General features: G+C 41.7%; 1 protein-coding gene across 1 annotated transcript; it reads right to left on the bottom strand.

Annotated features, from left to right (window-relative positions):
* Positions 1 to 1,121: 1,121 nt before the first annotated feature.
* LOC138976664 (palmitoyltransferase ZDHHC5-like) lies at positions 1,122 to 27,224 on the bottom strand. Its single transcript, XM_070349539.1, has 8 exons — positions 27,024 to 27,224; positions 19,239 to 19,360; positions 17,474 to 17,631; positions 12,729 to 12,901; positions 11,576 to 11,678; positions 10,585 to 10,676; positions 7,952 to 8,102; positions 1,122 to 3,478 (listed from the first exon to the last, which is right to left on the bottom strand). The coding sequence occupies exons 1-8, from the start codon at positions 27,113 to 27,115 to the stop codon at positions 2,420 to 2,422; spliced, it is 1,950 nt and encodes a 649-aa protein (XP_070205640.1). The 5' UTR covers positions 27,116 to 27,224; the 3' UTR covers positions 1,122 to 2,419.
* Positions 27,225 to 27,255: the final 31 nt, after the last annotated feature.

The raw sequence follows: 27,255 nt of genomic DNA, 5'->3' as shown, positions 1-27,255 counted from the left end.
AACTTTGAATTGGAGGGTATGTTATTTTAAAAATAATTAATATTCAGACTAAGCACTACTGCCTCACTGGAGATCTTTTCTCGATGCCTATGGAAGGGAAAGCAACCGGAAATAAGCCGGAATGTACATCAACCTAAACTTGCCTTCAAACCTTTAATGATTTAATCCTGAAGCACACTGAAACACATTAAACTGTAAAGTACTATTAATTACATACAATACCGTGTATTGAAGACAATACCTCTGACTCTGAGCCTACAGAAAATGCACTGACCATCATGGATAGCTGACAAATGTGAATGAAACCAAGCTTAACATTTCCTTTCTTTCATCTTTGATTTCTTCCTTGTACTCAGAATAAAATGCATCATGAAACAAATTGAACTTTGCCCTGGGAGATCATAGCAAACTGGAATTTCAAGAAGTGTAAAATCAAGACACAAGCAAAAGACAAAAGAAATAAAAACGCCAAAAAAACGTGCAAGCAAAATGTAGAAATAACTGTTTTAGTTCTGCAGACCATTCATTTCAGTGAGCAAGCAAGCAAGCACCTAAATCCTGAACAAAGCAAAAGTCATGTCATGTCAAAAACCCTTTCAAACATACGTAGTCCTATCTAAATCTATTTCTTCAGTTTTGTGTTTTTTGAAGTCAGTGATGTCCTTTAATTGGCTACAGAGAAATGCACACTTGAGAGAAAACACTCACAATCACAAATGTCAAATTACCAACAACACACAAAAAATGCACAGGCAGAGTCCAAAAACCAACAAAGCACGAGCGACACATATTCTCCAATCAAATCCTGCCACTACTTACTTCAACACTTCAATGGACTACACAACTCGTTCTCAACAACTGGCCTTTTCGTGTCAGCTTAAAACTTCACACACAACCTATATATTTTTTCAGTTTAACACTGTTGAGATGACACACACACACACACACAATGTATGCACACACACACACATGCACACACTGTGACACACACACACACATGCATGCATGCACACACACACACAAACACACACACACACACATGCATGCACACACACAAACACACACACATACACACACACACACACACACACACAGCATAATTTTGTGAAGTATCACAGGAGTGTCAATAAAACGTCAGTTTACTCTCCCTTCAAATCACGCAGTGGCTGATATGGTGCGTCACGGTGTATTCATCCCCGTCTGCCAGCATCACAACCAGTCGCCTTGTCTACCTCTGTACGGTCATTTAAAAAAAAAAAACAAGCTACACCGTATTTGTCTACCACTGCCGCAAGGTCATTGATAAAAGCAGACATAGACTGAACCCCATTTAAGTCTTGATCAACTCTTGTAGACTTGTGTTTTGTGCAGGATTTGACTGTACGTAAAATCTCCACAATGTCAATCTGTGGCTCAGCATTCAAAAACGAATTTCAGTGGCCTCTTTGCCTGTTGTCTAGTAAAAAGTGAAATCAATCAATTCTGCTGACTTTCCATTTAACTGTGATAATTGTTAATGAGTGATCAACAGTTTGGTAAAACTGGTTGAATAAACTTCTGTCATCAATCTGCTCTTCAGCTTTCTTTTTCAATAAACATGCTGCCATTTTGACCCTTCATTTTGGTAGCCCGACACAAAAATCTGTCCTACTTCTCTGTGCCTGGAGCTGTTTGTGCATGTCATAATTTACTGGGCAACTTGCATTTTATCACATCATTTTTGTTTAGCATTCGTTGTTATCCTCTCTTGTTCAGTTGCCTCTGTACTCAGCTAACACAAACCTAACACATTTCATTCAAATCTGGCCTGACTAACAAAAAGACTGGTAATAAATAAGCAAAATATACTGCGTTGACTCTTTCTCCATACTTTGTAATACTGTTCTTGCTTGACAACAAAATGTTAAGAAAAGAAACAATATCCACAAGTCCACATTCCACACCTCATTTTCACCAAAAATATCGACACATCACAGACAATAGCAATCAAACAACCTCTTCTGTGTCAATGTCTTTTTTCCATTATTTCGTGTGTTACTGTTCACAAGAGCTCTAAACGTAACATGGACAGTTTGATACAAATTTGTTCAAGCCCTTCCCATTTGTTCACGGTTGACCCACGTTAAGACCACTGGCGAAGGGAGATATGGTTGACCTGGGGGGGCACCCTGTCCCACGACTTTCCTTCTCAAGCCAGGTAGGGGAAGAAGGAGAAAATCAATAAATAAAACCGAGGGGGGGGAGGAAACACCTTGCGTTCTGTACGGGCCAGAAGTAGCACGCTAAGAGTGGCAGGGACCCCACCCGTCCACTCCTTTCCTGCAAAAAGCAAGCTGCCTCGGCTGGACACTTGTGCAGTCAGAGTTTCCCACAGAACCCCGGGACAATGTCGTCACACTCAACACAACAACCACACACATCACACGGAGGCCTCGTACGAGGTGGCCGTGTCATACACACTCCTGCTGCTCTCTTTACGCATGCGTCTTGAGCGGCTGTTTTGCATGGTCTCCCGCTCTCTGAACTCCGCGGCCTCTGTCTGTTGCAGCGCCTGCACAAAACCAGGCGACCCCGGTCCGTCAGGCCCGTCACAAGAGCGGGAGGACTGCAGGGGGCCGCGGGGATGGGACCCTGTGTGGTTGAACACAGGCGGTACCCTCCCCCTACCCACCATTGAGTTTGAGTTATACGATGACACGCTGGCTTCTCGAGAGCGGCCCAGGGAGTCCTCAGAATACGACAACCCTTCCCTGGAGCGGCTGAGGTACTCCCGCGAGCGCGACATGTTGTCTCTGGAGCGGTTAAGACTCTCCCTGGACTTGCTCCTAGCCGGATAGTACGTCCTCTGCCTGTCTTTCACCACCGTGGCGGGGGAGGGGATGGCAGGGTTGTAGGTGAAGCTCTCTTTGCCAGGCGGGACAGGGGACGGAGTGAAGACAGGGGGGGAGGTCGTGTACGGGGATATGACCGTGATGGGCTTGGGTGCTTTCGGGCGGCGATCACCCTCCCCTACCCGGCCCAGACTTCCCCCGCCCCCTGCGTCCCAGGCACCTCCGCGCGGGTTGGCTTTGGGGCGCGACGATAAGCGCTCCCCGCTGGGGCTGGTAGGCAGACTACTGCCGTTGGAGGGCGAGCGAGGGCTGATGTCTTCGCCGGTGCTCATAGGAGCCCGACGCTCATGGTGCCTGTGAGGAGAAGCCGACGCCGCTCTCTGGTAGATGTTGGCTGGTGGGGCGGGCGCCGGGTGATGGTGGTGGTGGTGGTTGTCTGCCCCCCGCAGGCTGTGGTTGCTGTCACCGCGTCTCCGAGCGGCGTTGAGAGAGGCCCCCACAGAGGTGGGGTTGCTGGGCGGGGGCAGGGAGCCGTCGTAGAGGTTGTTGTAGGAACCCAGTCGCCGTTGAGCAGGGGGCGAGGGCTCACAGTCCAGAGACTGGCTGCCTTTATCAAAGTACGGGTCTACTGGAGTAGGAGACGTGGGCTGCACACACAACACACACTGGTTACCTGCTGGCAATGTTTTGCACACACACACACACACACACACACACACACACACACACACACACACACACACACACAGACACACACACACACAGACACACACACACTGGTTACTTGGTGCAATATTTGAAAGTACAGACACTCCCACACAAGCTACCCACAACAATAGCAATTCCTGGCAATATCCGACATACACACACACACTGGTTTTTCTCTTGGCATTTTTCAAAGTACAGACATTCACACATTGGTTACGTGAAACTACACCCATTATCGGCAATCTTTCTTTGATAGCTGATAGCAATCAACATGCTAACTCAACCCCCCCCCCCCCTCTCTCCCAAAGAAAGTGTTCTCCTTAAGGCCATCCACTCCACCCCAAATCCGGTCAAACTGTTGTTCATTTTGCTCTTAACCTCAGGGACAGAGGTGCTGACCCCTTGTTCAGGAGAACAAAGGGAAAAGACAGGCAGAAGATAAAGAGAGACTTGCAATTCAACCAGCAGGTTTTGAACCTACTTTCCCACCTGTGTCACGTGTACACTATCACTTGCACCACACACCTGGCCAGGCTGTCACGTGGGACCAGAGTGGCCGGATTTTTTTTTCTTCTCATAACTTCACTGTCCCATCGCTGCAAAAAGTCGCCCCCTCCCAGTGGAAAGCTAGCAGCAACTGAGTTGCGCTACCCTGGTGCATGCGTGTTTAGATGTAATCAGCCACCTACACTTATGGCAGAATGACGGAGGTCTTTTATGTGCCACTGTGGTGACCCGGGGGTGGAACATGGATACCGTCTCTGAGTCTGCACATAAAGTTGACCCGTGTCCGTCCCGTCCCGGCCCGGATTCCAACCCATCACCCCAGGATCACTAGTCCAGTGCTCTACCAACTGAGCTACCAGGGCCCCCTTTCACTGTCACACATTCGGAAAATAGTCAGCCTGGCTGCTTCCTACGTGGTGCAGAATTTTTCTTCTTCTGTTAAACTGATTCTGTAGATTTTGGAGGACTCATTTGCAAAATTAATTTAGAACAAAATTCCCACCCAGGAAGCAGCCAGGCTGTTCATGTTTGGTACGAGAGGGACACAATCTTTTAAGATCCATGTGAGATTGTGTGTCAACTAATGGTCTCATCCATGTGAGATTGTGTGTCAACTAATGGTCTGAACAATAATACTTCTCATCACTTCACTTTCTTTCATGCGAAAAAAACCTAAAAACTTGTTGATGATGTCATTATTATTATTATTATTGTGATCATTTTTATGCGCCTAATCTAGATATAGCCCTAGGCGCTTACATATTAATTTCTTATTGATGTCATATCAGGGATGTCGTTAGGCGTCGGACATCAGACATATAACGATGAAAATCCCCAAATGTCCGATTCACATTGCCGCATGTCGGTCAGATGTCCTATCGTTTTAGCCTGAGCGTGGTCATTGTCCGATATGTACTCCATTCCTTTGGACAGCGCAATATTCGTTAATTTAAATTTCAAGATACAAATCTTCTAAAAGACCGAAAGCTCTCGTGTTCAGCTGACACTGAAGTTGCCAGTGCCGCGTGCTGATCTTTTCTTTTGTCGGGAATTCCCGAACCGTTTGCGGTATGCGCCGTTTGGGTATAACCGCCTCGGTGCAGCGCACTGATCTAAAAATAGTGCATTATTTTTAGATCAGTGCATGCTACAGGAGACAACTCCAACTGACTAAATTTGTCGTCTGCTTTTGTTTTCGATACGAGACGAAGCACTGAATTATGCCGCTGAAAAAAACCAACTAAAGCCTGCAAAAGATCAGCATTAGATCAAACCGATCATTTTGTTTTTCAACTTTTATCCAAATCATGCAGTTTGTAATCAAAGTAAGAGCTCTGAAGTTGTTCATGTTGGTTTCTTTTTTGTGGTTTCTTTGAAACTAAACAAATACAACATTATACGCACACTGTGTTGATGTATTTACTATATTATGTGTGTGTTCTACAGCGCGCGCGTGGGTGTGTGTGCGTGTGTGTGTGGGCGCATGACTTTGGAACAATTCCATGGAATGTGTTATAAGCTGTTTGGCGCAAACTCATAATGTCCTATTACACTTTCTGAAAGCGGTCAAATGTCCTATTGATGCTGAAGAACTCAGGACATTTGTCCTACAGGTATGAATTTGTAGCAACATCCCTGTCATATCAACACAAAATTGATCTCCCATATTTTTTAAATGTAAAGAATCAAAGCAATATGAATACAGTTAAAAAGACCATGCCTTATACCCAACCGTATGTGCATATTAAAAATCACATGAAGGGTTTGCATGCACTGAATGCAAATACATCACAGTTAAAAGCAAAGCAACGGAACGTGTTTCAATTCAGTAAAGATACACATTAAACAATTCCACAATAAATACAAAATCATTTTCTTTTGGATGCAAAAAAGTTTGGTGACACACACCTATCCCACTCAACAGAAATAAGAACACTAACAATCAGAGTACACAAGAAATAAAGACCAATGTTCACTTTCTGTTGTCATCTGGTCATACTTCTTTGCTTAAATTTCTCCCAATCTGCAAAAATAAAGGGAAAAAATACCAACTTCTGTTTACGTATAACACTTCCACATGGGTTTTTTTCTCCCCTGATGTGGATAAAATGTAATCATGCATACCTACTGTCTCACTTTTGAAAAAAACAAAAAAAGCCAAATCACAAAGCTACAACAAATTGTGACTTTATGTACTGCATGTTTGTTATGACAGTGAAATCAATGCCTAGCATGCGAGCAAGTTGGTGTGAGTGACACAGTGAACAATGGATAACAAGACGACCAAGACGGAAGAAGTCTCAAAGAAAGAATAACATTAACAATGCCTGCCAGCCGTTGGCAAATACTGGAACCCTAACACAACAAAAAATAGAATCCCTTTCTTGAAAAATGTCAGAAAATTCATCTAAACACAAGCACCATTCCAAAAGAAGAAATAAATAATAAACCAAACAAAAATAGACACTTTTCATCACATCTGCAAATACTTTCCAGTGCAGACAAAAAAATGTCATGTCCTTCCAACTAAGCTTACAAAATCAGCATTTCAAGAATGCTTCCTAAATTTTTGAAAATAACTGTCAGGATTATCAGCAGTCTGGAAGAGCAAGAAGCCTATACCTTGGACAAGGTTTTCACAACATCCAGAGCATGTTCCACACTTCTGATCGGCTGTATCCTGCGATAGGGACAAAAACCTAACTCTGATGTGTATGTCATGCAGTGCACACACACTAGGATACCCTTTCTTTTAAAAATCAGTGTTCACAAGTTCATCAGACTTCAGAATTTGTTGTGGAAACGATCGCTGGCACGTATCACAACGATGTTTTGATCGAGGTCACGTGGGTTTTGCTTGAGGTCAGGAAGTTTAGGAAAACACACGTGCTTAGCGAACACTTCCAGTGATCAGTAAGCCATTGGTGGCATTTCTTGGCTCCAATGATTATAAGTTTGAAAGAAAACTGCATCATATTTAGCGCATGCTGCATAGCATAAACATCAGTCACGTACTTAGCGAACACTTCCAGTGATCAGCAAGCTATCAGTGACAATTCATAGCTCCGATCATTATATTTTCGAAACAAAATGGCATCATATTTAGCGCACGCTGCATAGCATACATATCATCAGTTGTTCGTCCCGATCGCAGGATACAGCCGGTCAGAAGCGTGGAACATGCTCCGGATGTTGTGAAAACCTTGTCTGAGGTACAGGGGTTCTTACTCTTCCAGACCTCTGAAAATCCTGACAGTTGTGTCCGGAAAAGAAGCACTAGTCGACAGCCAGAGAGAAGGATCACATCACCGTTGTTTGCATAGATATGGCAAGAAAAAAGTTGATGCTTGTATGTTCTCCTACTTGTTCAAACTCAATCACTTAGACAAAGAGTTCATGTGTAAAATATTCCAATGTATGTAAATCAACCTCTGTTTTTCCACCTACATTGCAGATTCCCTTTCTAAAGTATCTTCTCTGCTTCTTTTGCTACCAAAAAAAAGAAGTCCAAAACTGTCCTTTCTATCTAATCGACAATTTTTTCCCCATTTCTTACCCCACAAAATTTGCAAAATTCTGGCAATAAACATAGGCATTGTCCAAAAAAAGTTACCAATCATGATACTTCAAAGGCGTTCTCCAAAACTTGCTCACTGGACAAATAAAACTGACAGAAAAACAGAACTCACCACATCATACTATACCATGCCACAGTACATACATACGTATGTACGTACGTAGAGGAAGGGTGAAAAGACGACTACACGGGCAGATGGCAGGGCACAAGTCAAGTCGGCCGTACACACAGATTCGTCAAAAGATGCACAGCCACGATGACAGGGGGGGAAGAAGAGAGTTGGAGGGAGAAAAACGGAAAATGGTATACAACCTTATAATTTACTCACGCTTTTGCTGACCACGGGGCTATGATGTCGAACTCCATTGGCTGTTGTGCTCGCTTCCACCCGGATCTTGACGTCTTTCTCCGCGGCAACATACGTCACCTTCGATGAGTCGATGTGAATTGTTCTCGTTCGGGGAATGTATGACACCAACCTGAGAAAAATAAGAAATAAATGTTGAGCTTCCATCTCCTCGCAGCATGACTGTACGGCTATTTGGGTGAAGTGCATTTCAGGGTTGAATCAAATGTTTCTGCAACAGCAACATTAAAGAAAGAAACAAGAAAACAGACAGAGGCAGAGAGAGAACGTACAAAACAGACAGAGGCAGAGAGCAAATAAATGACGTTCCTTCTCTGAAAACAGAAATTGTAAACACTCAGTAAAATAATACAGCCTTACCAAAGAATAAAGCATAACTCCAAAATTACCTGTAAATTCGAAAGTGCATTGTCTGTTTACAAAAACACTCATACAATCAGGAACACATTCTCTTCAAAGAAAAAATCCAAGCAGGATGCAAAAGAAAACCAACACTGAGTCAGAACCACTCCTACGTATATACAGTGTAGTCCGGGTACAACCAATCTCAAGGGAGATACATTTTAGTTTGTTATATCAGTAATTCGCTGGCCTCAAGACAAGTTTTCCCAATCACCTTCAAATGATCGTCCCATCGATCTTTCCTTGGAGAGTACAATCTCTGCATGTTTTCAACAGCTTCATAATATAATCCATGGAGAGAGGCAAACTAACAGCGGGAGGTGCATGAAAAGCGTCAGTTTTCACGATAAAACTTTGACTCGCTCATTCACGGGACATAACTGAACTCCGGACTGTCCATAGTGTTGAGCAATTTAGGAGACTTCACTGCCTGAGGAGAGTATTGATTCAAACGAACGTGTGGTTCTATATCGCGTCACTCGGTCACGGATCGAAGAAAACAAAAAAACAGTTCCAGATTTCGAAACCATGTTCGTCAGCCATTGTTTTTAGCAAGACAGACCACATGTGCACGAGCTTCGCTGACGTACATCGCAAAATGTCATGACGTCACCACAACTTTCGGTTTTGGTTCGATCTGTTCCGTGCACCTCCCGCTGTTAGTTTGTTGAGTTCGCTCATCACGTGATGTGCACTTGTGTTTGTGTATTTTTGTCTTTGGAGACAATTATTGACATCAGTTCGTTGTAGCCTTGTGACTTTTAGAGACAAAACGGCTCTGGTGCGATGCAAACGTGTTTGTTAAAAGAGGGGTTCGTTATGCAAATGAGTTCAAAAGGTTCGATGTAGCCGGAAAGTAACAAGTAAGAAATAGAAGGCTGTCTGCCGGGAAATCAATGGCAGTTTGTTAAAAGAGGGATTTCGTTATACCCAGGTTCGTTATAGCTGGACTCCACTGTAAACCCTTAAAAAAAAAAGATAATCAAAAACTGTGTAGACACACAGTACAGAACTGCAGGCACACAAACAAACAAAATCTAACATAGTAACAAAGGACAAAACCGAAAATTAAGGACACCAAAGCATATGTTAACCCAAAAGCAAAGCTTGTTTTGGGATGTTTTGCTCCAGGATTAAAAAGGCACTTCAAGAGAAAGACTCTATTCACAGTATATTCAGATCACAAAAATAAATCTAACTTTCCAATAAAAATAATCTGTGTGCTTTTCATGAAATACTAATGCAATAAACCTTAAAAAAAAAAGCATATTTTGATCTTAACGTGACATTAAGCAAGATAAATTTCTTCTTTAAAATGTGCTTGCCTTCATGAAACAACACTGTGTTCCTATTAACTGAAAGGTTAATGCTTCAACACTGAACAGCAGTGAAAATCCCTTCCCATTTGACTGAAGGGGAAAAAAACAAAACAAATTCAAACGTTAGGTTTTATTCCATAACAATCTTTTTCACTTTACAAACCTTTCAACTTACCACCATGTAAAAGGAACCATTGTACGAACTCATAGTTCACAATAGCAACACAAATTAAACTAATTATCTTGCAAACACAAAAAATAATAGTATGTGTCAGAGTCTTTCTCTTTGGCAAATAAAACTTGTTAGAACATCAAGATCTTAATGTGTCCTTAATCATCAGAATTGTTTCTCTGCAACTATTTAACAAACATAAATCCAATTCTCCTGTTGAGAAGCTAGCTAAAGGTGTCCTTAATTATTCAAAACTTGTTACAGTGTGCCACTGCAAATAACGGATCCATTTACCTTATTATTTTGTATTTTTAAAAGCATATGCTTCTTTTCATATTCTTTGTGTCTTTTGAAGAAGACTCTGGAAAAATGCACACACTTTAAATATTACATCGAGGTGAAAGGGGAACTTTTCTTCTTCACAACCTTCATATTGAAACATGCCTTGAACCTAAACTTCAGATGTCAAAGTTATTTAATACTTTTGCTCTCCTTTTTCCTTTCAAGATTACAGAATTTGAACCAGCTCTAACAAATGGAATTTTGATCCCTGCACAAGAAAATCGGGGACTACATTTGAATGGAATCTAAAAAGGGTGTGATACTTAATAGAAAAAAACCCTCATCTAGTTTATAGAAGATAACAGTGTCAATCGATTCGACTACTCATCAAAAAAAGAAAAGAAGAAACAGGCACTCACTTGGGCCAGTGGGGGCCACATAAAACATAACTGCAATTTGTACAGCAGCCTCGATGAAACGGGTTCAAACCCCCTTTGAATTTTCCCGTCACCTGCAAAACAACAGATGTAAAACAATTAACATACCTGTGCTTTGAAAATAATAATGAATTTAGAAAACATTGCGGTTAACTCCATTTGCTTCATGCTTTTCTAACAATGACATGGAAGATTCCCAAAGAAGTGTCATGCCGGCTGTAGAATATGCCAGGCACCAATAATCACTTACAATTCTCTCCTTGCATTAGTTTGCTCAAAATTCCTTTCCTGTGAAAAGGTAAAACACCAATGCTCGAACACTATCAGACTATGCATGCATACATATTCTGTGAAGCCCCCATATTCCAGAATGCAGTGAGACTCATCATATCAAAACTCTCATGGTGCATAAAATTAAATTGCATTCCATTTCACACAAACCCGCCCAACACCCCCCCCCCCCCCCCCCAACCCCTGAGCTAACCCGACTTACTGTCTCAAGGGGTAAAAAGAGAAACGAGTATTACACGTGAGCTCTCGAGCATGGGGGTCAGTATCGACTCGTCGGTTTCAGAGTCGCTCCGTTGGTATATGTGTACTGCATCTTCTGTCCATCTTACTGTTGGAGGTAAGTCAAGTTGAAAACTGCCCTTATGCTCCTGTTCACTTCATATCAGTTTAGTAAGCAAAGTCAAGTAGCATTAATCTCAAGTGTGACCAACATTATGTTGCCACTCCAGCTCCAAAATGCATTGACCAATCGCCGAAAGGCACCAACATCATTTCACAAAATGATTTCCCTACCCAGAAATCCAAATGGTTTTGGAAAATTTTGAAGATTTTTTGGGGGGGCGATGACGCCATATGGTCGGTTTATAATATAAAGGTGAGCAAGCGGTTAAAAACAGGCGTCGACAAGGTTAGTGAAGGATAATAAAAAAAACCTTGTAAGATCATATACCTGTGAACTGACCTGTTCATTTGTGGTTCTCCCTCTGGACACGAGGACAATGTGAAAGCCAGTCAAGCCAAAGACGGGCACTGTGGAGAGAGCTATGACACACACAACAATGATACTAGACTGGCTTAAGGAACATAATAATAATAATAATGGACATTTATTAATCGCCGTTTCTCACAAGAGCTCACGGCGATTTACATATTAATTTCTGCCGTGTGAGATGGAATTTTTTACACAATATATCACGCATTCACATCGGCCAGCAAACCTCAAGCCTATTAGGGCGAGCATTCACCTTTCACGGCCTTTATTCCAAGTCACACGGGTATTTGGTGGACATTTTTAGCTATGCCTTTTCAATTTTGCCAGGAAAGACCCTTACCTCTTAACAATTCTTAACAAGCATTCTACATCAGTGATCCTTCTCAAGGCCATGCAAACACCAGTATAAGCTTAGCTTGTTGTGTGGTAACACAAATGTTCATATCGTACTATATATGTCACCCTGTCTTTCCGGAATAAATTTAGTTTAAACCAAACACCTGCAGCATCAGGTCATTTGCTGTTGTTCTCAGACTTTTGAAGCACTAACAACTCCAAATTTGGAGTAGACATGGTGCAAAACTATTTAGCCAGTAAACCTCTTCAGGCCCTGCTAACATGACGCAGCAAGACTACACGCAGCGAGCTGGACACAGTTGGTGCCTGGTACAATGGAACCCGCCTTTTAAGACTTTGATTTTTTTTTTTAACTTTTCCTGTTTTATGGCCTTGCTTTCTCAGATTTGTTTTGTTCATAAAATCTGTAAATATATCTCCTTTTCAAGACCTGATTTTAAGTGTTGACCCCAAAGGGAATTTGCACAGTACAGCTGTAAGCCACAATATCCTGCTAAACTACTACACCGTGAAGCAGCACCGTGCACAGATGGCACAAAGCACACTTCCACTGGCATGGTTCATTCAGCAACTGCAACATGCGCATTGTGTCATTTATGCACAATAAATCTGTTTCAAACAGTCTTACAAATTAATCTCAAGATCCAAACTACACGCTGAAAGTTAAATGTACCATACCCAGCAGCCAGATATTTAGAAACACAACAATTACACTTATCAGCACACATTCTTTCAATCCAGATGATCATGTCACAAGAAAGGATACGCAATGATGGGACCTGGCTTAGAGAGCTCGCCCTTGTGGTCTAGAATGTAGACGATGCTCTGCGCTAGAATGCTGGTCATGTGAACTGCCAGCGACATCAGCATCATAAAAAAGTAGCGATAATTGCGACGTCCTATACAGTTGTTCAACCATGGACAGTGATGGTCAAATGTCTGCAACAAAAAGCAAAGTGTTAAAGGGATAAATAACTAAGAGATCATCTAATTTTAACTCAAAGCATATCAGTATTATATAATATTTCCTTGTATTTACACACTTGAAAAGTACATGCACACAAGAGAGTGTGTGTGTGACCTGTTTGTGCCAAGACTGGAGACAGATACTCAGGCTGACTCTTGACATGTCTACACTGTGTAAATTTGTTCATGAAATAATCCATGGGTGGGAGCCCAAAATGTTGCCAGGACTGAACATTTTGGAAGGCCGGTGTCCAGGGGCCGCCAAGACTCCGGCGAGGCGCAGGGGCAGCGCCCTTGCTGGGGGGTCTAGGGGGGCAGTGCCCCCCAGCCGAAAATTAATTTTAGCATTATAGGGAGGGTTTAGGTGGCCTCTCCTGACTCTAAATCTTAGAACAAACAAGCTTTTTAGAGATGCATAATATATAAATCTTGTAACCTTGAAGGTATTTGTAACTGACCAGCTGAAAATGAATTTGAGCAATTCAAGAGGGGCTATTTGAGCCTCTCCCAGCTTTAAAACTGAAAACAGCAAACAAACAAAAATTAAAAAAATAAGTGGGGATGAATGCACAAAATCAAAAACCTCTATACTTAAAGGTGTTAGGTTGCATCACTCTTGCTAGGGGGCCCGGGTAGCTCAGGTGGTAGAGCACTGGGCTTGTGATCGAAAGGTCGCTGGTTCGAATCCGGGCCGGGCCGGACACGGGTCAACTTTATGTGCAGACCCAGAGACGGTATCCATCTCCCACCCCCGTGTCACCACAATGGCACGTTAAAGATCTTGGTCATTCTACCATAAGTGCAGATGGCTGATACCACCTAAACACGCATACATCAAAAGCCGTGAGGGCGTAAAAACTCGAATCGTATAAACCAATTCATGTCCAATATAGGCAATTGAGACCTGACGGACAATAAGCCCCTTAAAATTTACTCACTCTTGCTAGGGGGTCTTCAAAAACAAGTGATAAACAAATTTCAAGAAGAGTTTTAGAAGCCTCTCCTTGCTTAAACAAAAACTTAAAACTGGAGCTGCACAAAATAAAACAAGAAGGGCAAAGCCCATACGACTCACATGCTTTACACATTTTTCCTACCAAAATACATGTGACCTTGACCCAAGGTCAAGGTCATCCAAGGTCATGCAACACAAAGCTGTTAATTCAAGACATAGGAAGTACAATGGTGCTTATTGGCTCTTTCTACCATGAGATATGGTCACTTTTACAGACCTGCCTACCCCTGAAATGTACCATGTGTAGTTTTGGGTGTGAAAATAAGGCAAATGTGTAGTTTGGCAGGTGAATGTGTAGTATTTCAATTTGATCAACCCAAACCGCAAAACAGAACAGTTACTTATACCGTACTAAAACAAACACTCAACACTCCAAACAAAACTATTACAATGTGAACAATACTCCTCATACAAATACAAACAAAGCCCCCACAAAAATACAAGCCAAGCATTAAGTTTATTTGTTAAGAAAAAAATTATTAACTAGTTTGGAACATTTGCATGGGTGAAACTGATCAGAATTAAAAATAAGGAAAATGAGGCCGGGGTCCAGGGGCCGCCCACGCCCTGGTGGGGTGCAGGGGCAACGCCCTCTTAGGGGGCCCATGGGGGGCGAAGCCCCCCGGAAAAAAACCGAAAAATCAGGCTTTTTAAGGGTAAAAGTAGGCCTTTCCTGGTATCTCAAACACACAAATTTGCACAGTAAACAATGATAACAAATGCCAAGCTGTAGTCCGATAATTCGCGCGCTCAGGGAAACAAAGATTCAGCGATGTCCGGTCACTGTGTTAGAGAAAATACAGATCGGATCGCCGGCGGAAAAAAAAATTAAAATTTTTTTTTTTTATTACCGATTTTCAAAATAAGGAATTCTTTATTTGACCAATTTCATTTGGCGGATTTCCGCCCTAAGGCGGAAAAGTTTCACCCATGCATTTGTTAAAAAAAAGCTATGTTGAGGGGTATGCAGTTCATATAGTGGGACCCCCTATTCAAGACCTGTGACAATCTGAGAACATCAAGTCACAAAAAGTAGGGACTGGGAGTATGTGTACATGTATCAACATGAAGGCAAATTTGCATATATAAACAGAACAGGTTTGCGTCGGCAATAATAATAATATGGCAGGTCATTGCCTCTGCTCTGGTTACCGATCTCTCAAAAGTGAGCTTGTCTTGGTCTTCTTTCCCTGGCACGGGTTTCTTCACAAAACAGTCCAATTTTTCCTCTGCTTTGGTCGGGATTTCTCGAATTCCTCATGAGAAGTGCTTTTCTTGTGGCGGTTACACGGTCGTAAAGCCCACTGTGCTTCTCTGCAAAAGCTGTGTTGCACACAGTGCAGTGGGCAAAATGCTTCCCTTTTCTCCACGAAACTAGGCATGGATGCTCCTCATAGTACTTTGGCAGAAAAGCCTTGCTGGGAGTTTGACCAAGCTTCTTTGTTTTTGCTCCGTGGCGGTTGATCGCCAAAGTCTTCTGAATCCGTGTTCGTCGCTGTAGCCATTTTTTTCCCTCCAGAAAGAATGAGCTACGAAGTGACCGCGTTCAGAAAAGTATGTGCTGAAACGCCCGCGATAGTTGTAATAACAGCAGCAAGACCAACTGACTACGCTACTCTCGCGGGCGCCGGGCATGTTTTGCACGCAGTACACAACCGGTTAGTACAAATTATGGATCGGAACTCGCTCGCGTTTTTGCGTATTCAAAATGTCAAAATGTGTAGTCGAAACGAAACGTTTGCGTAGTATAAGACAAGCATGCGTAGTTGCGTAGTTTGGGGACCAAAATCGTAGTTTACTATGCTCAATGTGTAGTGTAAACAGGTCTGTAAGGGTCAAAGTGACCTTGACCTTGATCATATGTGACCAAATGTGTCTCATGATGAAAGCATAACATGTGCCCCACATAATTTTTAAGTTTGAAACAGTTATCTTCCATAGTTCAGGGTCAAGGTCACTTCAAAATATGTATACAATCCAACTTTGAAGAGCTCCTGTGACCTTGACCTTGAAGCAAGGTAAACCAAACTGGTATCAAAAGATGGGGCTTACTTTGCTCTATATATCATATATAGGTGAGGTATTGAATCTCAAAAACTTCAGAGAAAATGTGAAAAATGTGAAAAATAGCTGTTTTTTAGGCAACATTTATGGTCCCTGCGACCTTGACCTTGAAGCAAGGTCAAGATGCTATGTATGTTTTTTGGGGCCTTGTCATCATACACCATCATGCCAAATTTGGTACTGATAGACTGAATAGTGTCCAAGAAATATCCAACGTTAAAGTTTTCCGGACGGACGGACGTCCGGACGGACGACTCGGGTGAGTACATAGACTCACTTTTGCTTCGCATGTGAGTCAAAAATTGTGTAATCTTTAAGGTATTTCATCACCTAGTTTTGTCTTTGATTTAAAAAATGTTTACTGCATTAAAGGAAAACCGCCATGCTAACAAAAAGTTAGGCAAACACAGGAAATATCAGTCACCTCCCTTGTATTTCACATTTGTACTTGTAGCTTATGATTTTATCATTGCAGGTGGTATATTCTCAAATAATTGTTGAACCATAGCTTGAACCAAATGAGAAACAAGTTTCAAGTCAGTTTGTTTTAATTGAACACCTTCAAAAAGGCTAACTGCTCAGGTTAAAAAAGAAGGTTTATACACTTCATGTCCCTAATAGGCTCTTGTGCCTGTGAGGACATCAAACTTAAGTAACCAACCGAGTTTTCAAATAGATAGCAACTAAGATGCCACATTCCCCAAAATGACATGATATTGCTGCCCTCTACATGTCACTAAAACCTTATTGAGATCGGTCTTGGACATGGTGAAAGGTGGCTGACCTGGCACAACCACATGGGTCACACAAACCCAGTGTAAACAACAGCTGCAAGGGATTAACAAAAAAAGGTTAAAAAAAATAAATTAAATTAAATTTTTAAAAAAAAGGTAATAAAAAAAATAAAAATAAACAATTTTTTAAAAAAAGTTGCCAAATTTTTCCTGGGACAGAAATCCGTCTAGGACGGAAGAAATCCCACCCCTGATACAGAATGTTACAAAAGTTTGTTTTGCACTATAGAACTGCAGAACAGCGTTTTTCAATCATGGGGCATAAAGGATTCCCGCTGACAGCAAATATGGGATTAATCAATGCCTCAACGTTGCATGTGACTATGATTAACCAGTGACTTTCACATTCTCACATTTATCTGTCTCAACATGCCTAAATGTTTGATGCAAGCCCTCAGAGGGTATCACCTACACAGCCTCACAGGGGAACCCCTCTTGAAAACATTCAATAACATGAGAAGATCAGGATTTAAAAGGGCAGGGAGTCTTAAAATGGAGGTCATTTTACAGCCATAATGAACAGAAAATCTTGAAAAACTTGTGTTCACATTATTAACAAAACATCTTGAAAACTTGGATCTCAAACGTGGGGTTCCACTGTACAAACAACAATGCACCACTGACCTCTAACAACAATGCACCACTGACCTCTAACAACAATGCACCACTGACCTCTATACAGTTGTTGCAGACACTACAGTGCGAGCAGCGAGGGGGGCGGTAAAATTGACAGGTGGTGCACCATTTCATGCGCACCATCACCCCCTTGATCTCCACATTCTTGTACAGCGGCGCCCGGAAATCATCGCTCACTTGTTCATCCTCGTGGGCTGCACAGCGGGGACAAATTGAACACATTAATTTGAAGCACTATTTTTGGGGGGTGTATTTGAGGCGTACACCTACTGTACTTGCATGCACGTCTTCTCTCTCAAGCAGAGAAAAAGAAACTGGTTTGTAATAAACAAAGAAATGTATGCTAATAGAAATACACACAGAACAAAATGTTCAGCGGTATCCAATCACAGAAATCTGAACTTACTCAACAAAAGATTGCTCTCCTGTTTGAATAATGTAGGCTTCGTATTTAAACAACACTGTCGTGTTCCAACTTGCAATTTTACAGGGTTGGACAAGCACAGGGCATAAATGACACAAATCATTCCTGTTTTTGTTCATTTGTATCTATGTCCCAGTAACTACCCAGGTAGCATTACTTCTACTAGCAAGAAAAAGCCAAGACCATCATATCAGATCTGACTTTTGTGTTTGGATACGAACATTCACCCCTTTATCAAAGTCATACTACTAATAGACTCCAGACAAGCAACTTAACTCTTTACTAGCTTTACCTACCAGTATTTCTGTGAACACCTTGAAAGAGAAAGCTGCAATAACAGACAAATTCCGCAAATTACTCTGTCACATTTGTATGGGTTGTGAAAGAAACCATATAAATCCGACAGTTCTGGATCTGGATCTGGATCTTTTATGTTGCAGGAACCACTGTTGGTCATCTTCGCAACGGAAGTTATTTCCAAAAATCGTCTATTGCCAAAGCATACTTTTTAATAGTACTTGCTATGTCCCCAGCCTGAATTAAACAAGAAGAGCAAACGCTCGATCGAGTCACTTTCGCAGTTCTGAATATTATATGAGGCATCAGATGGACAGGAAGAAATTGCTATTCACAACACAATGAGTCACGTTCACATAAAATTTGAGCCCGGTCACTTTTATAGTTTCCAAGAAAAGCCCAACGTTAAGTTGTGTGTTGCCGAACAGAAAAGGCTAGTTATCTCCCTTGTTTTTCTGATAACGTTCGTAAAAGGCTACAGATGTAAATACTTTGATGTAAAGAATAATCCTACAAAGTTTCAATCACATCCGATGAACTTTGTCAAAGATATAAAATGTCTAATTTTTCCTTTGACGCTGACCTGTGACCTTGAAAAAGGTCAAAGGTCAACGAAACCATCGTTAAAGTGTAGAGGTCATTGGAGGTCACGACTAAACAAAATATGAGCCCGATCGCTTTGATAGTTTCCGAGAAAAGTCCAACGTTAAGGTGGTGTCTACGGACGGCCGGCCGGACGGACGGCCGGACGGCCGGCCGGCCGGACAGACTAACACTGACCGATTACATAGTCACTTTTTCTCAAGTGACTCAAAAAACCCACTTACTGCAATTATAAGCATAGCTGCCAACCTTCTGAAGTCTAAATCCTGGAGGGACCGTTTAGTCTTGAATATGAGCAGGGAGAAGTTGTAAAATTCGGGAGATTCCCGGAAAATCAGGGAGGGTTGGCAGTTATGTAAAAGGCAGCAGAACACTTGTGACTTGACAAAAATAACAACAACATCCAAGAAATACAGTGATACACAGAAGTTAATTGCCATACTAAAAGGAGATAAGTAAAGAGTGTTTATGGCTGACCTTTGGGGTAAATGCCTGGGTCCATGCAGGTGGCCAGGGACAGGTTGAGGAACACAAAGATGGCCAACACGCCCTGGCATACTGGGAAGGCATAGGAGTAGGTTTCCAACAGGTAGCGACACCTGAAAACAAAATATATCTACATGAAATCACAGACACACATCTTTCATTTCTGATCACTAGGAAGGCATAGGACCAGGAGTAGGTTTCCAACAGTTAAAGACATCTGAAAACAAAATATATCCATGAAATCACAGACGAGCATCTCTCATTTTGGATCTGGGACATCTGTGATTTACTGACACTTGAAATGGGACTGGGAGACATGCACAACATTACAACTGACATGCATGCTCCCGTTACTTTTCAGTTTTTGACCATTGCTTCCAACATAACGACAACTGAAAAGACTGACACGTGCTCATTCAGGGGCAGTGATTCACATGTTTTGTTCACTGTTTTAAACAAGAATTGAGATTCAAAAGATCAAACCCCTCTTTCCAACACAACAGGTAGCGACACCTGAAATGGCAAATCCCCACAAGATGACGCAACCACTTCTGCACATTATAACCACTGGTTCAAACAGTAAAGAAAAGGACAGCTAAAAATGAAATGACATGTATCTCTATACCAACAACATCTCATTCACACACACACAAATTATTCATATATTTTGACTACTGTTTACAATGTTTCAACACTTGAATAAAAGAAAACCCAATAAAACCATATATATGTATCATTGAATAAGCATGCTTTAACTTTTTTAAAGTCCCTGCCTTCTCGGATGTTCTAGTGTTCATAACCTCTGTAAATTTACCTCCATTTTAAGACTCTTTCCTTTGTAAAGTAAACTTTCTTTATTTGGTGTTTAACGTCGTTTTCAACCACGAAGGTTATATCGCGACGAGTTTTTAAAGTAAAGGGGGATTTGATTTTCACAGATTTTTGAACGTCTTAAAAGGGGGCTCCACTGTTGAAGTACGTATTTGATTTACACTCTCACATACATGTGACTGAGCTTTATCTGATGACAGTGACTCATAGTCATAGGTAATACTTAAAAATACAGATGCCACAGCAGCTGAGACTGCACACATGCACCGGATCAACACAGACACTGAAACAGAGATCTATACGCACTCGTCTCTATATAATACATGTATACATTCCTTTTCTCTCTCACTTATTGTGACAGTTGACACTACAGTATGCATTTTTAGATGTAGCTTTTATCTTTGCTGGTCATGCAATTAAGAGGGTCAGAAGAATATTTTAGTTGACCTAAATGAAAGCATGTCATTGTCAAGATTACATAATTTAATTAACCATTTCGCTGCCTGTAGGATGTCAGGTGACGTCCTGGGTAACTTGCATTAATGGGCAACAAACACAGTTCAATACACAACAGAATAAGAATAAAAATAGCAAACAATACGTCCATGTGTGTGGTGTATTCATTTATACATCAAGAGCACACTATAACTGTTGACATTTGTCAGTTCAGGTAAATGCAGGTAATGCTTTGTATACAAATATTTCCTGGCAGCGAACACTGGTTAAACGCAGACACACATACAGTTTTGCAACTCAAAATGAAAGGCTGTGTCTATCGTTTTAGCATCATTATGCAAGATTCACCCCCCCTCCCCCCCCCTTTCCTTATCTCTACCTCCCTTGTTCATATTTTCTTAAGTTGACTCATCCACAGGCACAAGACGTATTACACATTAAGACCTGGCAACATGCTCTGCAAGTTCTGGGACACTTTCAAATAACTTTAGGAATTGAAAACACTCTATCTCTCTCTGTTGCTGCAAATGACATTCGCTTGAGCAAGGTGTTCCCTGTTTTGTTAAATTTAAAAGCATCTTTTTCCCTTTGATGCGCACTGGCTTTACAAGAAACAAGCTCAAGGACATGCCTTCCTACAGGGTTTCTGCTTGTGACACATCTGTCTGTCAAATGTCTTGCCATGCAAGACATTATCAGCATCCTCTGTATCTCAATTCTCATAACAGCAAAATAAACATGCATGTGTTTTCTATTACAGTACTAGGGAAAAAAATTGTAGTAGAACTAGAAGTAACACCGAATGTGATTGTGACCAAACCATTTCTCTGTTTTACAAAGACTTAACCCACTCAAGGGAACAGAAGTGACAGCAGATCACGCAAGTAATGCCCCGTTGGTTTTCCAAATGCTCATCCTGCATGATTTACAGTTTGGGAAAATTCAAACAAAGTGGCATGAGTAATGCATCACATGTCAAATAACAGACGCTGGATAATATCCAGCTCTCTTGCAACGGTGCCATGCTAAGAAACAAATATTATATATATGATATAACATCGCAGTATGGACCCATTCCCTGGTGTACACAAGCGGCTACCCTGTCTGAATGATCCTGACCCCAGGGAAGCATTAAGGATGAGAACCAGACAGAAAGGATCACAACACTGCATTGTAACTGGAAGTGAAAGCCTCAGACTCTGAGCTTGGGACTTAGTATTCAGATGGCGCCGTTTGGTTTTGTGCAAAAACAACTTTTGTCAGGAGATCCTGGGGTGTGTGTGTGAAGTATTAGGTCATCTGAACGTCGGATCACTGCCTAAAATAGCATTTGTAAAAGTAGTGCAGAATACGGTGCTTACAGTCACACTTACAGCTACACTGTGTCAGACTCGGAGCTCATTATCCGGACTCTTTTGTAAAAGCACTTAGCACAGTCAGTCAAACTCCACAACGGTGACACTTAAAAGATGTGTCTGTCAATCAGAGTGGTCCTCTTGGGCAGGCCATGTTTAATGATCACCTAGTCACCACCTCATTCACTCCACAAAACACAGCAAGCAAGACAGCCACTCCCAGTCCCCCCCTCCCCCCTGTGCTCAGTGATAATGTGATATTGTACGCTGGCTTGTATACAATACCCGTTCATTTCTATGAACAAGTCAGCAGCCAGGATTTTGATGGTGAGTTACTCAGTTTGTAAACCTGTCCTGCGACTACAGAAATTCAAAACTAAAGTAGTCTAGAATGAGACTCTAAAGATATATATACTCATTTATTGACATAAAAAGGGGTAGGAAGTTGAATGATGTAGCAATATTCCCCGTTGATGATGGAGCAATGATTCACACCTTGAGGCAGTGACAATGACAAATTATTCTCCATACCATACCACTTAGCTCAATAATGCCACCAGCCACATACACTGGTACCTGCTATGAAAAGACACCCTTTGCACCAGCCAACAGCATTCCTGCACTGCAGGTGGCCTGTCATAACAGGTTTATCATATTTTGGTCAAGATAAAGGTGTCCTTTATTGAGGGGTGTCCTCATGTTGGAACTGGACGGGCCTTGCAATTAGCAAGTACCACTGTGTGCATCTCACCTACATGGGTCTACAGCCTTGATCAGAAGTAACTCCAAACAAAAATATATATGTTGGTTTAGGGTAACGACGTGATTAAAAAAGATAGGGTCGGTAGGTCGGCTTTTTTGATTTTGTTTTAAATTTAGTCGATTTTATAGGTTACTTACCTTAGACTAAGTTACTCACTAAGTCTTGGTATGGTTCGCAAAATGTGCCAAAAGCTGTTTTATTTATTTTTTTAAGTTTTAGAGTCGGCGGGAAAAAATAGGGTCAGTCGGGTTACACCCTAAACCAAATTATTGTTGTGTGGGCTTGTTATACAAAAAAATTGTTTATAATAACTGCAACTGGAACTAAAAGTAACAGCTAGACTGTGAACTTCTGGTCCTAGTAATGAAACTTTACATGAGAGTTCCTGGGAATGATATCCCCAGACATTTATTTCCTTTTTTCGATAAATGTCTTTAGTTTGACGACGCCATATCCAGCTTTTTGTGAAAATTGAGGCGGCACTGTCAATTATTATTATTATCAATTGCACACCCTTATTTTTAAATGAAATTGATTGAAATTTTCGCCAGGCAATCTTCGACAAAGCCCCGACTACGGGATTGTATTTCACTGTTTCAGCTTGGAAGCATGAAAATTAATTGATAAATTTCCTCCGAAAACGGCGTATGGCTGCCTAAATGGCGGGGTAAAAAACGGTCATACACGTAAAATTCCACTCGTGTACAAAAACACGAGTGTACATGGGAGTTTCAGCCCACGAACGCAGAAGAAGAAGAAGAATTAATAAATTTGGTCATCAAAAATCAGAAAATTCTAATTAAAATTTAAATTTTAGTAATCGATTCCAAATTGACTAAAGTATCTTATTCTTTATCATTTCCCGATTCCAAAAACATATATGCTATATTTGGATTAAAACCAAGCTCAGAAAATAAAAAATATGAAAATTCAAATCAAAAGTTCAGAAATCGATTTAATTAAACCATTTCTTCTTATTCTTTATCATTTCTTGATACCAAAAGCATCTATATGTTATGATTGGATTAAAAAGAAGCTCAGAATTTAAAAAAAAAATGTAAATAGAGGAAAGCGCGCTTTTCTATAAAGTGCTTTACTCTGCTGCGCTATACTGGTTTGTCACTTCAAGCCATATAATATGTGAGCAGGCCATACGCTACTGCGCTACATTAGCTTCTCACGTTCTGCACACTTTTGTCGTGAAAGTGGCACAAGAATTCTCGGCTCAAGGCCTCGGGAAAATGCAGTACGTTAATTTTATTCTGTGAGTTTGACGGGTTGACTTAATGTAGTAATTTCGCTTAATGCGACTTGTTCTGTATTCATAGGTAGTGAACTGAATGCATCCAGGAGCATTTCCTGAAGGAAAGTACGTTACCGCTCAATCAATCTCGCGCCAAGCGCATGTCTACCTCAGCGCTGCTTCTCTTCACAGACATCCAAAATGCATTTCCAAGGAAAGCATCACGTGACTTTGAGCGAGATCGGCGAATGGCTACAGGAAATGCACCCAGGTATACAGGACAAACGCCTGAAGGAAGTACACCTACAGGAAATGCACCCACTTTAGGTTGACCCCTTCTGCAGGGATGTTGCTACACCTTATTGGAGAATCAGACAATTGTCCTGACCTCATCTACATGAATAGGACATTTCACCAGCTTCATGAATTTAAATAGGACATTTTACGTGACCGACATTGTGGTCATATGTATTATCATCTGCTACTGCTAGCAACTGTTCTTTCAATGTCTATCAATTAGTGAGTTACATACAGGATCAATTCTTGTTGCACATATGTGTTTGGGGTGGTTTACACATTTTGCCGAATGCGAAAAGGGTTACCTAGTGTTGTGCTCTTGAGTACATACAGCTGCAAAATTTTGGCAAGATCCATTTCTGTGATCTTAATTGAATCATGAATGCAATGCAAGCGCTTTGACCGATGCAAACAAAATGTAATCTGACTCTGTTCAGGAGCCATTTGTCATCATACCCATGCACACAGACAGACAAACACACAGAAAACCAGCTTTATAATATAGATCTATCTATATTAGATACATGTGTACCTGCCTACCAGTACCTGTTAGTGTTATTTACCTATGCCCAAGTTACTTATTAAGTTGGTTCAGTGCTTGTAATTGTCCCTGAAAGAGCTGTTGTAGGTTTTCCATTAAATAAAATCAAACAACTGTGATGTATAAAAATTTGCTTGTTTGTTCATGGGCTGAAACTCCCACGGCTTTTACGTGTATGACCATTTTTACCCCGCCATTTAGGCAGCCATACGCCGCTTTCGGAGGAAGCATGCTGGGTATTTTCGTGTTTCTATAACCCACCGAACTCTGACATGGACTACAGGATCTTTTTCGTGCGCACTTTGTCTTGTGCGTGCGTGTACACACGGGGGTGTTCGGACACCGAGGAGAGTCTGCACACAAAGTTGACTCTGAGAAATAAATCTCTCGCCGAACGTGGGGACGAACTCACGCTGACAGCGGCCAACTGGATACAAATCCAGCGCGCTACCGACTGAGCTACATCCCCGCTCAACTGTGATGTATCATCTTCAAGGTTTTGGCTTCTTTGAAAGCACTCTAAAGTCTAAAAAGAGTTTCAAATTTCAGGAACTGAGGATTAAAGGCACAGTAAGCCTCCCGTAAACCATCACAGATACGGTCAGGCTTTTACACAGCATCTCCACAAGAAGCTGCATGTTGTGCCCTCCCCCATGTGTTCTTGTGGAGAAGCAGAGCAGGACACGGCCCACATCCTACGAGACTGCAGGAACCACCAGGTGCTGAGAGAGGAAATCTGGCCATTGCCGGAGTCCCTGCACAACAAGCTGTACGGGCCAGTGGCTGCGCTGCAGAAGACCACTAATTATATCTCAAGATCTGGACTCCAAGTGTGATCGGCCATCGAAAAGAAGAAGAAGACACACAGTACAAACACCCTTTCATTTAAACACTCACCGATTGAGAACATCCTAGGTGCCCTCCGTAAAGAGCGAACAATTTTTAAAGAATTTATTTTTGTGTGGTTTATCTTACCCCTGAGCCATCGTGAACCCGTGTGATCCAGTTTCCCTTTTTCACAATGTAGTCGTCAGTTAGTCATTTGAATGCGACTCGATGTCAGCTTATCTACAATAGCACGTTTTTATGCACGAAACAAACGGCTGTGGTTCACAAGAACTCTAGCGATGGCTTTTGACTGTTAAGAGGAACGGCGATATGCATAAACCGTCGTCTGCTACTGTTACGTGACCCTGCTTCTGGGCTTTTCTTTTTTCAAACTTCGAATTGTACTGATCTTGTCTTGATGAAAAAAGAATTATTATGTAAGAATGTTTGTGTAACAAGCTGTCAATTTATTATTTAGATATTAAAAGTTAGGTCTAGCGCAAAAACGCACCACGGTCCAAAAACATTCTGATAATCATCGATCCACGGCTATTGCCAGTTTACATCGATAGAATGAGACCCGAAGGGAAGTAACTCATTTTTGACCTGAGTTCAGGATGGGTCCAAAAAGTGTTCGAGACAATCTGCAAAATTAATTCTTTAAAAATTGCTCGCTCTTTTAGTCTTTACGTAGGGCACCTAGGATGTTCCCGTTTGGTGAGCGTTCAAATGGAAGGGTGTTTGTACTGTGTGTAAAAGCCTGACAGTATCTGTGATGGTTTACGGGAAGCTTACTGTCCGGGCGTGATTTCCGGTATTGAATATATTTAAAACAGCCGTCCAGCACCAAAACGAGGCGCCATTGTTGTAGAGGAACAAGTCCACGAAAATAAATTCTTTGAAAATTTCTCACGCTCGACAGAAAGCAGCCAGGATGTTCCCGTTCCGTGAGCGTTCAAATGGAAGTATGCTTGTACTGTATGTAGACGCTCGGGGAGCTCTGTGATGGTTACGGGAGGCTTACTGTGCCTTTAAGCGAGATGAAATAAACTACAGGAAATTCGTACGACCAAAGCCTTGCCCATAAAAGAAACAGCAGTGACATTGGAAACGCAAGACAGCTAAACTCGGCATGACTTCAACAGAACGTCTTTTGTTTTTTTGAGTTTCTTCTTTTGTGATCGAAAGTGCCGATGGCCCTGATGAGGTCGCCTGTCGACACACCCAACATGCCGTCTTTTACAGGGTATGAAACCTTGTGGCATGGAACTGCCTGTAACAACGCTACCCACACCAACAATGACGATAAGCAGGGCACGCCAGTTTATTTTCTGCCATATGGATACTTAGGTAGGTTCAAAATAGCACTTAAAACCGTAAAATCCCTGCTGACCAGCCCCAATAACCGATGTCTGCCTTTCGAAGACATTTGCCGTTGGAGTGGTTTTGGGGTGCTACTTACACAAATGCAAAGTAAAGCCCGGTGCATCCAAGGATAAGCGCCCAGGCGAGTGTCACTGGAATAATCTTCGTTGAACATTCACACCGACCCATGACTTAATTAGCTAATGAACACATTGAAATTAGACTCCTTTCCATGGAAACACAGCAAAAATGGCATAATTCGTCTTCCTCCGATGCCGCACTACTCACTCACAGAACTTCTTGCCGCTGATGAAAATATTCACACCAAT

The sequence above is a fragment of the Littorina saxatilis genome, linkage group LG9 (assembly GCF_037325665.1).
Source record: "Littorina saxatilis isolate snail1 linkage group LG9, US_GU_Lsax_2.0, whole genome shotgun sequence".
Classification (NCBI taxonomy): domain Eukaryota; kingdom Metazoa; phylum Mollusca; class Gastropoda; order Littorinimorpha; family Littorinidae; genus Littorina; species Littorina saxatilis.
The sequence above is the reverse complement of the archived record's forward strand: the minus strand, read 5'-3'. Positions and strand labels throughout refer to the sequence as shown.